Source organism: Terrapene carolina, unplaced genomic scaffold (assembly GCF_002925995.2).
Source record: "Terrapene carolina triunguis isolate 2854851 unplaced genomic scaffold, T_m_triunguis-2.0 Scaffold431, whole genome shotgun sequence".
In the NCBI taxonomy this organism is placed as follows: domain Eukaryota; kingdom Metazoa; phylum Chordata; order Testudines; family Emydidae; genus Terrapene; species Terrapene triunguis.
This window is the reverse complement of record NW_020664782.1, coordinates 787543-802019: the sequence shown is the minus strand read 5'-3', so window position 1 is coordinate 802019 and position 14477 is coordinate 787543. Positions and strand designations below refer to the sequence as shown.

The following is a 14477-nucleotide window of genomic DNA, read 5'->3' as shown; positions in this document are numbered from 1 at the left end:
CTCTGAGTACGGTTATCCAGCCAGTTATGCACCCACCTTATAGTAGCCCCATCTAAATTGTATTTGCCTAGTTTATCGATAAGAATATCATGCGAGACCGTATCAAATGCCTTACTAAAGTCTAGGTATACCACATCCACAGCTTCTCCCTTATCCACAAGACTCGTTATCCTATCGAAGAAAGCTATCAGATTGGTTTGACATGATTTGTTCTTTACAAATCCATGCTGGCTGTTCCCTATCACTTTACCACCTTCCAAGTGTTTGCAGATGATTTCCTTAATTACTTGCTCCATTATCTTCCCTGGCACAGAAGTTAAACTAACTGGTCTGTAGTTTCCTGGGTTGTTTTTATTTCCCTTTTTATAGATGGGCACTATATTTGCCCTTTTCCAGTCTTCTGGAATCTCTCCCGTCTCCCATGATTTTCCAAAGATAATAGCTAGAGGCTCAGATACCTCCTCTATTAGCTCCTTGAGTATTCTAGGATGCATTTCATCAGGCCCTGGTGACTTGCAGGCATCTAACTTTTCTAAGTGATTTTTAACTTGTTCTTTTTTTATTTTATCTGCTAAACCTACCCCCTTCCCATTAGCGTTCACTATGTTAGGCATTCCTTCAGACTTCTCGGTGAAGACCAAAACAAAGAAGTCATTAAGCATCTCTGCCATTTCCAAGTTTCCTGTTACTGTTTCTCCCTCTTCACTAAGCAGTAGGCCTACCCTGTCTTTGGTCTTCCTCTTGCTTCTAATGTATTGATAAAAAGTCTTCTTGTTTCCCTTTATTCCCGTAGCTAGTTTGAGCTCATTTTGTGCCTTTGCCTTTCTAATCTTGCCCCTGCATTCCTGTGTTGTTTGCCTATATTCATCCTTTGTAATCTGTCCTAGTTTCTATTTTTTATATGACTCCTTTTTATTTTTTAGATCATGCAAGATCTCGTGGTTAAGCCAAGGTGGTCTTTTGCCACATTTTCTATCTTTCCTAACCAGCAGAATAGCTTGCTTTTGGGCCCTTAATAGTGTCCCTTTGAAAAACTGCCAACTCTCCTCAGTTGTTTTTCCCCTCAGTCTTGATTCCCATGGGACCTTACCTATCAGCTCTCTGAGCTTACCAAAATCCACCTTCCTGAAATTCATTGTCTCTATTTTGCTGTTCTCCCTTCTACCCTTCCTTAGAATTGCAAACTCTATGATTTCATGATCACTTTCACCCAAGCTGCCTTCTACTTTCAAATTCTCAACGAGTTCCTCCCTATTTGTTAAAATCAAGTCTAGAACAGCTTCCCCCCTAGTAGCTTTTTCAACCTTCTGAAATAAAAAGTTGTCTGCAATGCAGTCCAAGAATTTGTTGGATAGTCTGTGCCCCGCTGTGTTATTTTCCCAACATATATCCGGATAGTTGAAGTCCCCCATCACTACCAAATCTTGGGCTTTGGATGATTTTGTTAGTTGTTTAAAAAAAGCCTCATCCACCTCTTCCACCTGGTTAGGTGGCCTGTAGTAGACTCCTAGCATGACATCACCCTTGTTTTTTACCCCTTTTAGCCTAACCCAGAGACTCTCAACACTTCCATCTCCTATGTCCATCTCTACCTCAGTCCAAGTGTGTACATTTTTAATATATAAGGCAACACCTCCTCCCTTTTTACCCTGTCTATCCTTCCTGAGCAAGCTGTATCCATCCACACCATACAGCCTGCATATGGGCTTTCATACACACACAGTAGCAAATCACCTTGTGTTTCAGCAAATTCCACTGGGGACTGGGGCTAACCCCACAATGGCTCATTCAGGCTTTTAAGGCACATCTCAGAGCAATAGAGGGACTACTTAGCTGCCCTTACAAACAGGTCACAAAGGTATCTACAGGCTAATGGCTGACTAGGGAGATGGTTAATAGCTTAACTAAGCACCTGAGAAAGTGGATAGAATGAGAAGCATTAGACACCACTGCCATCTCTGCCTACAACAAATCCTCCCCAGATTAAATCTGCCCTCTCACAGACAATCAGTTATTTTTGGCCATTATAATTGATAATTTTGGGGCTTCGGCATTTTGCCATTTTAGCCTTTGCTGTATTTGTGCATTTTGCCTAGAAAGTTTTACTTGTAATTAATTTTTATATATTTTTAAAGTATGGTTTTTTGCCCAGGAATTTTTGAAGTATTGGTGTTTTGCCTTGAGTGCTTTATTAGGCACTTCTGATAAAATCAGTTATTTTTTTAAAGAGGCATTCTGCCATAGTAGCACTTTTTTTAATAAGATGTTACAGTAGCAACTTTTGTGCGTCCTGGAATTGCAGGATTGAGCACAGCGCTTGCTGGCCTGCACAAGTGTACATGAGATTAACAAACACTAGCGTCCCACCTCTCATTCAACGTTACCCCTTCTGAGCAGCTAGGATGCGACCCAACACTGCTTGGTTTGACTGATGCTTTGGCTGGATGGCTCCTGGCTCGGCACGCCAATTTATTGATAAATTGGGCAGGGTTAATTGCTTGACCACACTTTGGTTTGTTATGAAATATACTTAAGAGACCAAATAACCAATGCTAGTTAGGTTTATTGCTATAAGCCATTACAATATAGTACAGGAAAAAAGGTTTTATACCGGGGTGGGCAAACTTTTTGGCCTGAGGGCCACATCGGGGTATGGAAATTGTATGGCAGGCCATGAATGCTCACAAAATTGGGGATAAGGGTGCGAGAGGGGGTGAGGGCTCCATCTGGGAGTGCAGGCTCTGGGGGGGGAGCCAGAAACGAGGAGTTCAGGGTGCGGGAGGGAGCTCCGGGCTGGAGTGCGGTGGGTTAGGCTCTGGGGATGAGGGTTTTGGGGTGCAGGAGGGGGCTCCAGGCTGGGACCAAGGGGTTTGGAGGGTGAGAGGGGGATTAGGGCTGGGGCATGCTGTTGGGGCACGGGGGTGGGTGAGGGCTCTGGCTCGGGGTACGGGCTCTGAGGTGGGGTTTGGGGTACAAGAGGAGCTCTGGGCTGGGATCGAGGGCGGGAGGGGAATCAGGGCCGTGGCAGGGGATTGGGGCTCAGGGGTGCAGGCTTCGGGCGGCGTTTACCAAAAACATGTCCCCCCTCTGGCTCCGAGGCGTGGCCAGATGGCTCTGCAAGCTTCCCCCTCACAGGCGCCACCCATGCAGCTGCCATTGGCCGGGAACCGCGGCCAATGGGAGCTGTGGGGTTGGCGCCGGCAGACGGCGCAGTGTGCAGAACCGCCTGGCCACGTCTCCGCGTACTACGTAGGAGACAGAATGGGCTCATGCCGGCTGCTTCCTAGGAGCCGCGCGGAGCGGAGCAAACCCCCCGACACTGCTCCCTGTCTCGAGTGCCGGAGCGGGGCAAACCTCTGATCCTGCTCCCCAGCGGGAGCTGAGGGCCGGATTAAATGGTCTGACGGGCCAGATGGGCCCACGGGCCGTAGTTTGCCCACTCCTGTTTTATACAATACCAGTCTCCAGGAAGACACCTCATGCAGTGTTTTTTTACTTTATAGAATCACAGAATCATAGAATATCAGGGTTGAAAGGGGCCTCAGGAGGTCATCTAGTCCAACCCCCTGCTCAAAGCAGGAGCAATCCCCAACTAAATCATCCCAGCCAGAGCTTTGTCAAGCCTGACCCTAAAAACCTCTAAGGAAGGAGATTCCACCACCTCCCTAGGTAACCCATTCCAGTGCTTCACCACCCTCCTAGTGAAAAAGTTTTTCCTAATATCCAACCTAAACCTCCCCCACTGCAACTTAAGACCATTACTCCTTGTTCTTGTCTGTTTATGTTGAAAGTGGACTCCCAAAGTTACACTCTAAAGCCATTTTTATACCCTACCTGTTTACAAGTAAAAGGTATTGTGTATGTTATTTGAAACTAAATTTAACCAATTAGGTTTTTACCTTTTTTTTTTTTTTTTTTTTAAACCATGATGTAACCCTTATCGCTTTATTCTGTACACATGCATTTTAGGTACCAAAGGGTATGACGCCACCTTCTAGTTTTGTACTAGGGTAGAACAATTATTTGTTATGTCCTCTTCCTTTGGGACATTCCAGTACAGGCCTGCGAGAGTAATTTTCTTTTTGCTCCTATGGTAAAGCACTCATCTGTATCAATTTTGACAGCTTTTTTATTTGCTTAAGCCAAAACTTATTTTAGTGAATGCAAAGGTTACGGGACACTTAGCATAAGTTATCAGGGTTATATAAAAATTATAGGCCAATTTAGGCTATATAACTGCTATAATATTTGTGCTTACTGCATACTGAGATAGATGGGTATGAATGATGTGGTACATATTATTAATACGATACGTATATATACTAGGCAGCATATGTTAGTCAACACCTCCCTCACCTCCCCACGCAGTGTTCTAGGCCAAAGCCTGAAGGTCCACAGCCCTGTTCATGAAAAAGAAAAAGAACAGATCTGTATCTGTCCAGTAGCCAGCACGGTTCTCATCACTTACTGCGCCTGGCCGTGGCTCAGGGACATCCCCACCCATGACACTTGTCCACTTGTCACAGTCATGTTTAAATTCCTTGAAACGGCCATTCATGGCTTTCTGGATGTCCCGAATGCTGTAGGCACAGACAGCTGAGACCTGCCCGCCGTCCCTGAAGGAGAAACAGAAAGGGAGGTTAATTAGCTGTAAGAGAAGCTTTGAGCAGATTGTCAGGGGAGAATCCTCAGACTTTGAGTGGCACCATGGAATGACTTGTGTGAAGTTAAATAAGGAGGGTGGCCCATACAACCTCTCAAGTTTCTATTTAGCATAGTTGGCAGCCGGTATCAAGCGGAGTGCCCCAAAGGTCGGTCCTGGGGCCGGTTTTGTTCAATATCTTCATTAATGATCTGGAGGATGGTGTGGACTGCACCCTCAGCAAGTTTGCAGATGACACTAAACTGGGAGGAGCGGTAGATACGCTGGAGGGTAGGGATAGGATACAGAGGGACCTAGACAAATTACAGGATTGGGCGAAAAGAAATCTGATGAGGTTCAACAAGGACAAGTGCAGACTCCTGCAATTAGGATGGAAGAATCCTATTCCCTGTTACAGACTAGGGACCGAATGGCTAGGCAGCAGTTCTGCAGAAAAGGACCTAGGGGTTACAGTGGACGAGAAGCTGGATATGAGTCAACAGTGTGCCCTTGTTGCCAAGAAGGCAAACGCATTTTGGGCTGTATAAGTAGGGGCATTGCCAGCAGATCGAGGGACGTGATCATAATCCTCTATTTGACATTGGTGAGGCCTCATCTGGAGTACTGTGTCCAGTTTTGGGCCCCACACTACAAGAAGGATGTGGAAAAATTGGAAAGAGTCCAGCAGAGGGCAACAAAAATGATTAGGGGTCTGGAGCACATGACTTATGAGGAGAGGCTGAGGGAACTGGGATTGTTTAGTCTGCAGAAGAGAAGAGTGAGGGGGGATTTGATAGCTGCTTTCAATTACCTGAAAGGGGGTTCCAAAGAGGATGGATCTAGATTGTTCTCAGTGGTACCAGATGAAAGAACAAGGAGTAATGGTCTCAAGTTGCAGTGGGGGAGGTTTAGGTTGGACATTAGGAAAAACTTCCTAATTGTCAGGGTGGTTAAGCACTGGAATAAATTACTTAGGGAGGTTGTGGAATCACCATCATTGGAGATTTTTAAGAATAGGTTAGACAAACACCTGTCAGGGATGGTCTAGATAATACTTAGTCCTGCCATGAGTGCAGGGGACTGGACTAGATGACCTCTCAAGGTCCTTTCCAGTCCTATGATAAGCACATAGGGATAAAATCAGAAAGGCTAAGGCACAAAATGAGTTACACTTAACAAGGAACACAAGAGGCATTACGAAGAGGTTCTATAAATACATTAGGAGCAAGAAAACAACAAAGGAAAGTATAGGTCCACTACTTAGTGGGGAAGGAGAGCTAATAATGGATTACATCGAGAAGGCTGGATATGCTTAATGGCTATTCTGCCTTAGTCTTCCCTAAAAAAGTTAATTGTGATCAGAAGCTTAACACAATTAACAACAAGCTGCAAGGAACACAAGCCAGAATAGGGAAAGAACACATTAAAAAATATTTATATCAGTCATCAAGGCCTGATGAAATTCTCTCTAGGGTACTTAAGGAACTAGCTAAAGCAATCTTGGAACCCATAGTGATTATCTTTGAGAACTCAGGCAGGATGTCCCAGAAGACTGGAGAAGGGCAAATATAGTATCTATCTTTACAAAGGGGAACAAAAAGGACCTGGGGAATTATAGACCAGTAAGCCTAACTTAAACATCTGAAAAGATATTAGAATTAATTATTAAACAATCAATTTGTAAGCACCCAGAGGTTATAGCTAACATGAATATGTCAAGTAATTTGTCATGTAATTTCCTTTCACAGCGTTAGTGCCCTAGTGCAGTGGCTCTCAAACTTTTGTACTGGTGACCCCTTTCATATACCAAGCCTCTGAGTGTGATCCCCCTTATAAATGAAAAACACTTTTAAATATATTTAACACCATTATAAATGCTGGAGGCAAAGCGGGGTTTGAGGTGGAGGCTAACAGCTTGCGACATCCCCATGTAATACCCTCCGACCCCCTGAGGGGTCCTGATCCCCAGTTTGACAACCCCTGCTCTAGTGGGTGGGGGGAAGCTATAGATGTGATATATCTTGATTTTAGTAAACTTTTTGACACAGTCCCACATGACATTCTCATAAGCAAACTAGGGAAACGTGTTGTAGAAGAAATTACTACAGTAACTCTTCACTTAAATAATGTTGTTTCGTTGTTACATTGCCGATCAATTAGGGAAAAATGCTTGTTTAAAGTTGTGCAATGCTCCCTTATAATGTTGTTTGGCAGCTGCCTGCTTTGTCCATTGCTTGCAAAAAGAGCAGCCCGTTGCAGCTAGTTGGTGGAGGCTTGGATCCAGGGTGGATCAGCAGCTCCCCATCAGCTCCCTGTTCCCCTAAGTTCCCCGTGCGGCAGCTGCCCAGAAGGCTATCAATTGCCGGCAGTTCAGCTGTCCTTTCCCCCACTGCCCTGTGCTGCTCCTGCCCTCTGCCTTGGAGCTGCTCCCAGGAACCTCCTGCTTGCTGTGCGGGGGGGAAGGGGAAGAAGGGGGCTAATGTCAGGGTGTCCCCCTTCCCCCTGCTCCTGCCCCACATTTACCCCATCTCCATAGAGCAGGCGAGGGGGGGGGAACACGACAGGGCTCAGGATGGAGGGAGCTTGCTCGCAGCAGCTGCTGTCTCAACTTGCTGATCTAATTTAAAAGGCAATGTACTTAGAGTGGGGTCAGCGTACTTAAAGGGGCAATGTGCATCTCCCTCTCACACATGGTGTGTGTCTCTGTCTGCCATGCTGTCTCCCCTCCCTCCATTCGTGCTGCCTTGTAGAGTGTGAGGCTACATTAACAACAATGTGTTATCCCTTGAGGGCTCAGCCGAGTGCTAGCTCATCATTTAGCAGTAAGGCATTCCCTGGGAAATATCCTACCCTCTTCCACCCTCTGACTCCACCACCTCAACCAAGCTTCACAATCATCATTGCTGTGTACAGTATTAAATTGTTTGTTTATAACTTATACTGTGTATAAATATATATAATATAGTCTTTTGTCTGGTGAAAAAAAATTTCCCTGGAATCTAACCTCCCCCATTTACATTAATTCTTATGGGAAAATTGGATTCGGTTAACATCGTTTCACTTAAAGTCGCATTTTTCAGGAACATAACTACAACGTTAAGCGAGGAGTTACTGTATAAGGTGGGTGCACCACTGGTTGAAAGACCAAACTCAAAGAATAGTTATCAATGGTTTACTGTCAAACTGGGAGGACATATCTAGTGGGTCCCCACAGGGATCTGGTACTACTGAATATTTTCATCAATTACATCAATAACGGAGAGGAGAATATGCTCATACAATTTGTGGATGGCACCAAGCTGGGAGGGGTTGCTAGCACTCTGGAGGACAAGACATTTCTTAAAATGACCTGGAGAACTTAGAGGATTAGTGTAAAATCAGCAAGATGAAATTCAATAAAAGACAAGTGCAAAGTACTACACTTAAGAAGGAAAAATTAAATACACAAATACATATCAAATGCACAGCTATAAAACAAGGTAGGCAGTAGTACTGCAGAAAAGGATCTGGGGGTTATAGCGGATCATAAATTAAATCTGAGCCAACAATGTGATGCAGTTGAGAAAAAGACTAATATTCTGGGGTGTACTGACAAGAGTGTCATATGTCAGACACAGGAGATACATATCCTGCTCTGCTTGGCACTGGTCAGGTCTGAGCTGGAGTACTGTGTGTCATATGTTAAGGGCTGTTATAAAGAAGACTGTGATCAATTGTTCTCCAAGTCCACTGAAGGTGGGACAAAAAGTAATCTGCTTAATCTGCAGCAAGGGAGATTTAGGTTTGATCTTGGGGAAAACTTTCTAACTCTAAGGGGAGTTAAGCTCTGGAACAGGTGTCCAAGGGAGGGCTTGGAATCTGCACCACTGGAAGTTTTTAAGAACAAGTTAAACAAACATCTGCCAGGGATGATCTAGGCACAGTTGGTCTGGCTCCTAGTAAGGGGCTGAACTAGATGACATCTCAAGGTGCCTTCCAGCCCTATATTTTTATGATTCTATGATATTAGAATATCCTCTTATATTGTGGAGAGATGATGGGGGGGGGGGGGGGCTTAGGGAAAAAAGGAAACAGATGAAAAGTTTTGGATTTTGGTAAGGGGGGGGTTGTTTTTATAAAGCCAACAAGGAGAGGAAACCTAACTAAACTAACTCTACCTACTCTAACACTAATTATAGACATTAGTAAGGTAATAGTTAAGTCGCACAAAGCAAGGGAATGAACACTGCAGGGATTCTGTCTCACAGCCATGGGCTTTAAGGAACTTAGCAGTGGCTGAGCCCACTCAACCTTATATGCCTTCAGTTACTGGGGGAAATGCAAGGACATCAGGGTGCACGCCTGGCCCCAATGGACACTGCTATTGCAAACACGGGTCGTGTGTGTCAAGACTGGAATTTGTGTGGACAGTCACTCAGAGAGAAACCGAAGTTCCCCGAAACAGTGTTTCCAGATTAAAATGATCTGAGCTACACACAAGATGAACAGCCGTAACTAGGAGTGAAGAGAATAAAAGCAGTCAATGGACTAAAGGACCAGGATGCTCCCACTTGCTGCTTTAGCATCTGTAAGGAAGTGAGAAGTTGTGAGGATTTTGCCTCCTTAATTCTATCCTTGCACGGAGCATTGCATTGCTTGAGACGATATATACTTGGCTCTGCTGGCAGAGATGTCCACAGGGACTCAGACTTGGAGTGCAGAGCACAGCCATATCACGAGACTGAGGATCACTCTCCTTTGCATCTCCACTTTCCATTCAATGTGCACCTGCCGGAGCCAGGAAAGGCACTCACCTCTGGGCTGAGAAGATACCATAGAACACTGCAGAAGTCCCGTTTACAGAGTGCAAGATAAATACATCCTTCAGTAGATTGAAGTTGGTTCCACTCTCTGGATCCAAGCAAACCAGCTGGGTCTTTAGGAAAGTTGTCCACCGCTTCTGCAGGGTCTTCAGGCCTCCCAAGTCCCCCTAGAGAGAGAGCAGAAAGGAGACATTTACACTCAGGAAAAAGAGGATTCATCTGCTGCTCACAGCTTCTAGCAAGAGCTTATTTTAACTCATCCAAGCATCTTGGGTATTCTTCGGTTCAAGCATTAGCACTGTGCTTTCACTAGGGGCTTCTATGACCAACAGGTCCATTTCAGTGTCCTCAAACACAGAAGAAGGCAGCCCCAAGATTAGGGCAGGATATGTACATAAAGTCAGACTGGAAATAAAGCATACATTTTTAACCATGAGGGACGTGATGGATTCTCCATCATTGACAAATTTTAAATCAAGATTGGTTGTTTTTCTAAAAGATCTGTTCTGGGGATTATTTTGGAGAAGTTCTATGGTCTGTGTTATACAGGAGATCAGACTAGACGATCACAATGGTCTCTTTTGGCCTTGGAATCTACAAAATATATTGGAATGACAGAGTAGGGAAATGGCACTATATGTAAAAGAAAGCAGAGAGTCTGCTAAGATTTAAGTGAAAATCTTAAATAAACCAGACTGTACCATAGAATGCCTATGGATATAAATTCCCTGGTTGAATAATAAGAGTTTAGCAGTAGGAATATACCACCACCAACATAACCAGGATGGTGATGGTGATTGTGAAATGCTCTCGGAGAGTAGAGAAGCTCCAAAACCAGAAAACCCAATGGTAATGGGGGATTTCAACTATCCCCATAGTGACTGGGTACATGTCACCTCAGGACAAGATGTAGAGATAAAGTTTCTAGACATCATTACTGACTGCTTCTTGGAGCAGCTAGTCCTGGAACCTATAAGGAGGGAGGCAATTCTTGATTTAGTCCTAAGTGGAGCACAGGATCTAGTTTAAGAGGTGAATATAGCTGAAACGCTGGGTAATAGCAACCATAATGTAATTATATTTAACATCCTTTTGGGGAGAAAATACCAAAGAAACCCACCACAGTAGCATTTAACTTCAAAAAGGGGAACGACACAAAAATGAGGATTGTTAAACAGAAATTAAAAGGAATGGTCGCAAGAATAAAATGCCTCCAAGCTCCATGGAACTTTTAAAACATACCATAATAGAGGCTCAATTAAATGTATAGCCAAAATAGAAAATGCAATAAAAAACAACAACACGCAGATCAAAAAAATGCCACCATGGCTAAACAACAGAGTTGAAGAGGTGGTTAGAAACAAAAAGGAATCCTTTAAAAATTGGAAGTTAAATCCTACTGAGGAAAACAAAAAGGAGCATAAATTCTGGCAAGTCAAGTGTCAAAGGAAAATTAGGCATGCCAAAAAAGCATTTGAAGAGCAACTAGCAAAAGACACAAACTGACAGCTAGGATGACCATATATCCCAATTTTATAGCGACAGTCCCGATATGGTGCTTTGTCTTATATAGGAGACAATTACCTCCCACCCCCATCCCAATTTATCTGGTCACCCTACTGACAGCAAAGAATTTTAAGTACATCAGAAGCAGGAAGCCTGCCAGACTGATTGGCAGTGGGGCCACTGGCTGATTGAGGTGCTAAAGGAGGCTCAAGGAAGACAAGGCCATTGCGGAGAAACTAAACGAATTATTTACATCGGTCTTCACTGCAGAGGATGTGAAGGAGATTCCCAGAGCCAGGCTATTTTTGTTAGGTGACAAATCTGAAAAACTGTCCCAGACTCAGGTGTCAATCAAGGTGGGTTTGGAACAAATTGATCAGTTAAACAGTAATAAGTCACCAGGACCAGATGGTATTCATTCAAGAGTTCTGAAGGAATTCATACAAGAAATTGCAGAACTAATAACCTATTGCTTAAATCAGCTTCTGTACCAGATGACTGGAGGATAGCTAATGTAATGTCGATTTTTTAAAAAGGCTTCAGAGGCGATCCTGGCAATTACAGGCTGGTAAGCCTAACTTCAGTACCAGGCAGATTGATTAAAACTATAGCAAAGAACAGAATTATCAGGCTCACAGATTAACATACGTTGGAGAAGAGTCAACTCAGCCTTTTGTAAAGGGAAATCATGCCTCACCAATCTACTACAATTCTTTGAGAGTATCAACAAGCACACATACAGGTTGATCCAATTAACACAGTGCACTTGGACCTTCAGAAAAACTCTGACAAGTTCCAACACCAAAGGCTCTTATGCAAAGTAAGCAGTCATGTGCTGCTCAACACATTCATAAATTACCTGAAAAAGGAGTAAACAGTGAGGTGGCAAAATCTGCAGATGATACAAAATTACTCAAGATAGTTAAGTCCAAAGCAGACTGGAAAGAATTACAAAGAGATCTCACAAAGCTGAGTGAGTGGGCAACACAACGGCAGATGAAATTCCATGTTGATAAATGCAAAGTAATTCACATTGGAAGACATAATCCCAGCTACACATACACAACGAGGGGGTCTAAATTAGCTGTTACCACTCAAGAAAGCTCTTAGAGTCATTGTGGATAGTTCTCTGAAAACATCTGCTCACTGTGCAGTGGCAGTCAAAAAAGCTAACAATGTTATTACCTTTCCTAATGGTTCCTAAATCAGAAAACGTAATGCCACTATATAGATCCATGATATGCCCACACCTTGAATGACCATGCAGTTCTGGTCATCCCACCTCAAAAAAGATACGTTTGAACTGGAAAAAGTGCAGAGAAGGGCAGCAAAACTGATTAAGGGTATGGAACAGCTGCTGTATGAGGCGAGATTAAAAAGACTGGAACTGCTGAGTTAGAAAAGAGATGGCGGGGGGGGGGGGTGCTCTGCTAGAGAATGGCGTGGAAAAAGTGAATACAGAAGTGTTATTTACTCCTCCTCATAATACAAGAACCAGGGGTCACCCAATGAATCAATAGGCAGCAGGTTCAAAACAAAACAAAAGGAAATACTTCTTCACACAATGCGCAGTCAACCTGTGGAACCCATTGCCAGGGAATGTTGTGAAGGCCAAAATTATAACAGGGTTGAAAAAAGAATGAAAAGTTCATGGAGGATAGGTCCAGCAATGGCTATTAGCCAAGATGGTCAGGGATGTAACCTCGTGCTCTGGGTGTCGCTAGCCTCTACCTCCCAGATAGTGGGAGTGGATGACAGGGGATGGATCACTCAATAGCACTATTCTGTTCATTCCCTCTGAAGCTCCTGGCACTGGCCGCTGTTGGAAGACAAGATATTGGGCTAGATGGACCATTAGTCTGACCCAGTATGGCCATTCTTATTGCAAACCACTCTCAACAGGCCAAGATAACAGAAAGAAAGTTTCAATTGGCAGTATACATAACCACCAGAGGCGGTATTAAATCATTGATGAATGATCTTGAATGCAAGCTTGTCAGATTTCACAAGCTACCCAAACTGGGCATGGTCTTTGTTACAGCTAACATAGCATGTTAGACAATAGATGAGCATGTGTAGCTGTAGCTGTGTCAGTCCCAGGATATTAGAGACAATTCATATAGGAAAACAATAAAAGACAAAAACCACCCTGTCACTGGTGGATGAACACTTTTCACAAAGTGATCACCCTATATCTGACCTCTTAGTCCTCATCTTCAAAGGAAACCCGCACAACACTTTCAAAAGTCAAGCCTGGGAGCTTAAATTCACTATTCTGCTAGACACTAAAAATCATGTACTGGATTGGACAGAGACACTGGATTTATGGGTTATTACAACAATCTGTAACTCACTAACACCCCCCCCGCCGCCATTTTGTGTCAACAGACCACTCTACCTTGAATGGTCCCTTATAATACATGCTAACTTATGCTAAACAATCTGTTGCACATTGCATTTAGCTGTGATGTGGTAAGTACCTTTCCCAGTCCTGAAGCAGAGCTCTGAGAGACTCAAAAGCTTGTCTCTCTCACCAACAGAAGTTGGTCCAAAAAAACATATTACCTCACCCACCTTGTCCCTCTAACAGATGAGCATTGAGCTTTGCAATACACAGACAGGCAGACTCCCTGATCATGGAATTTACAATGATAATGAAGGTAAAGCCACACCCTGCGCTGCACAGCAAGCTGGATTTAGATTCTGCAGGGGCACACTGGAAGGTTTGCAGTAGATGCAGATAAATTACAAATGAAGCATTTTTATTAAACATGGATGTGATCAGTAGTCACTATGGCAACCTGTGTTCTTTATTTGTATATTATTGTAGAGCCTATAGAGCCTTTAGTACTGAGAGATTGACTCCCCACCTCCGATCAGTCCATGATGCCATCCTGCACCACCCACTTGTAAATTTTCAAACAAGCACACCTTCCGTGCTTTTTCCCATGCTGCCTCTTGAGCGTGGAAGGTGCTCCTCACAAACATCTGCAAAACGAACTCACTGTTCTCCTTCAAATGCTGTCTTAAAACTGCTGTGAAGCCTACAAAAATTTGACAATGTTTAGGCTGCTGCTTCACTGATACCACTGTCTTTTGTGCTGACCAATACTGTCTCATTGTTTCCTTGTACTCCGTCTGTATCCATCAGACATCTCTTGTCTTAGACTTACATTGTAAGCTCTTTGAGGCAGTGACAGCCTTTTGGGTCTGTATTTTGCACCTAGCACAATGGGCTCTTGGTCCATGACTGGGGCTCCTAGGCACTATGATAATATAAATAATGATAATAAATAAGAGCCGAATCACACATCAGAGCCCTGTTGTGCTGGGTGCTGCATAGACACAATGAGAGAGGCACTGTCCCACAGGGTTCGTAACTTAAGACAAGCAGGAACAGGTGGACATAAGCAGCTAAGGAAGTGGGGGAGGGCATACTGGGGTGTAACAGCAGAAAGACACAGTTACAGATTAAAGTTGATTGCGTGTTGAATACCTTTTAAAAACTAATGACATTGGAAGACCCT

General features: G+C 43.8%; 1 protein-coding gene across 1 annotated transcript in view; it reads right to left on the bottom strand.

Moving 5' to 3' along the window:
• The window catches only part of SEMA4F (ssemaphorin 4F), a 101944-nt gene that overhangs the window by 47156 nt on the left and 40311 nt on the right, over positions 1–14477 (bottom strand). The window contains exons 7-8 of the mRNA XM_024200482.3: positions 9436–9611; positions 4469–4616 (exon numbers count right to left, since the gene is read on the bottom strand). Of these exons, the coding sequence (XP_024056250.1) occupies positions 4469–4616; positions 9436–9611 (324 nt within the window). The remainder of the gene's footprint in view (positions 1–4468; positions 4617–9435; positions 9612–14477) is intronic.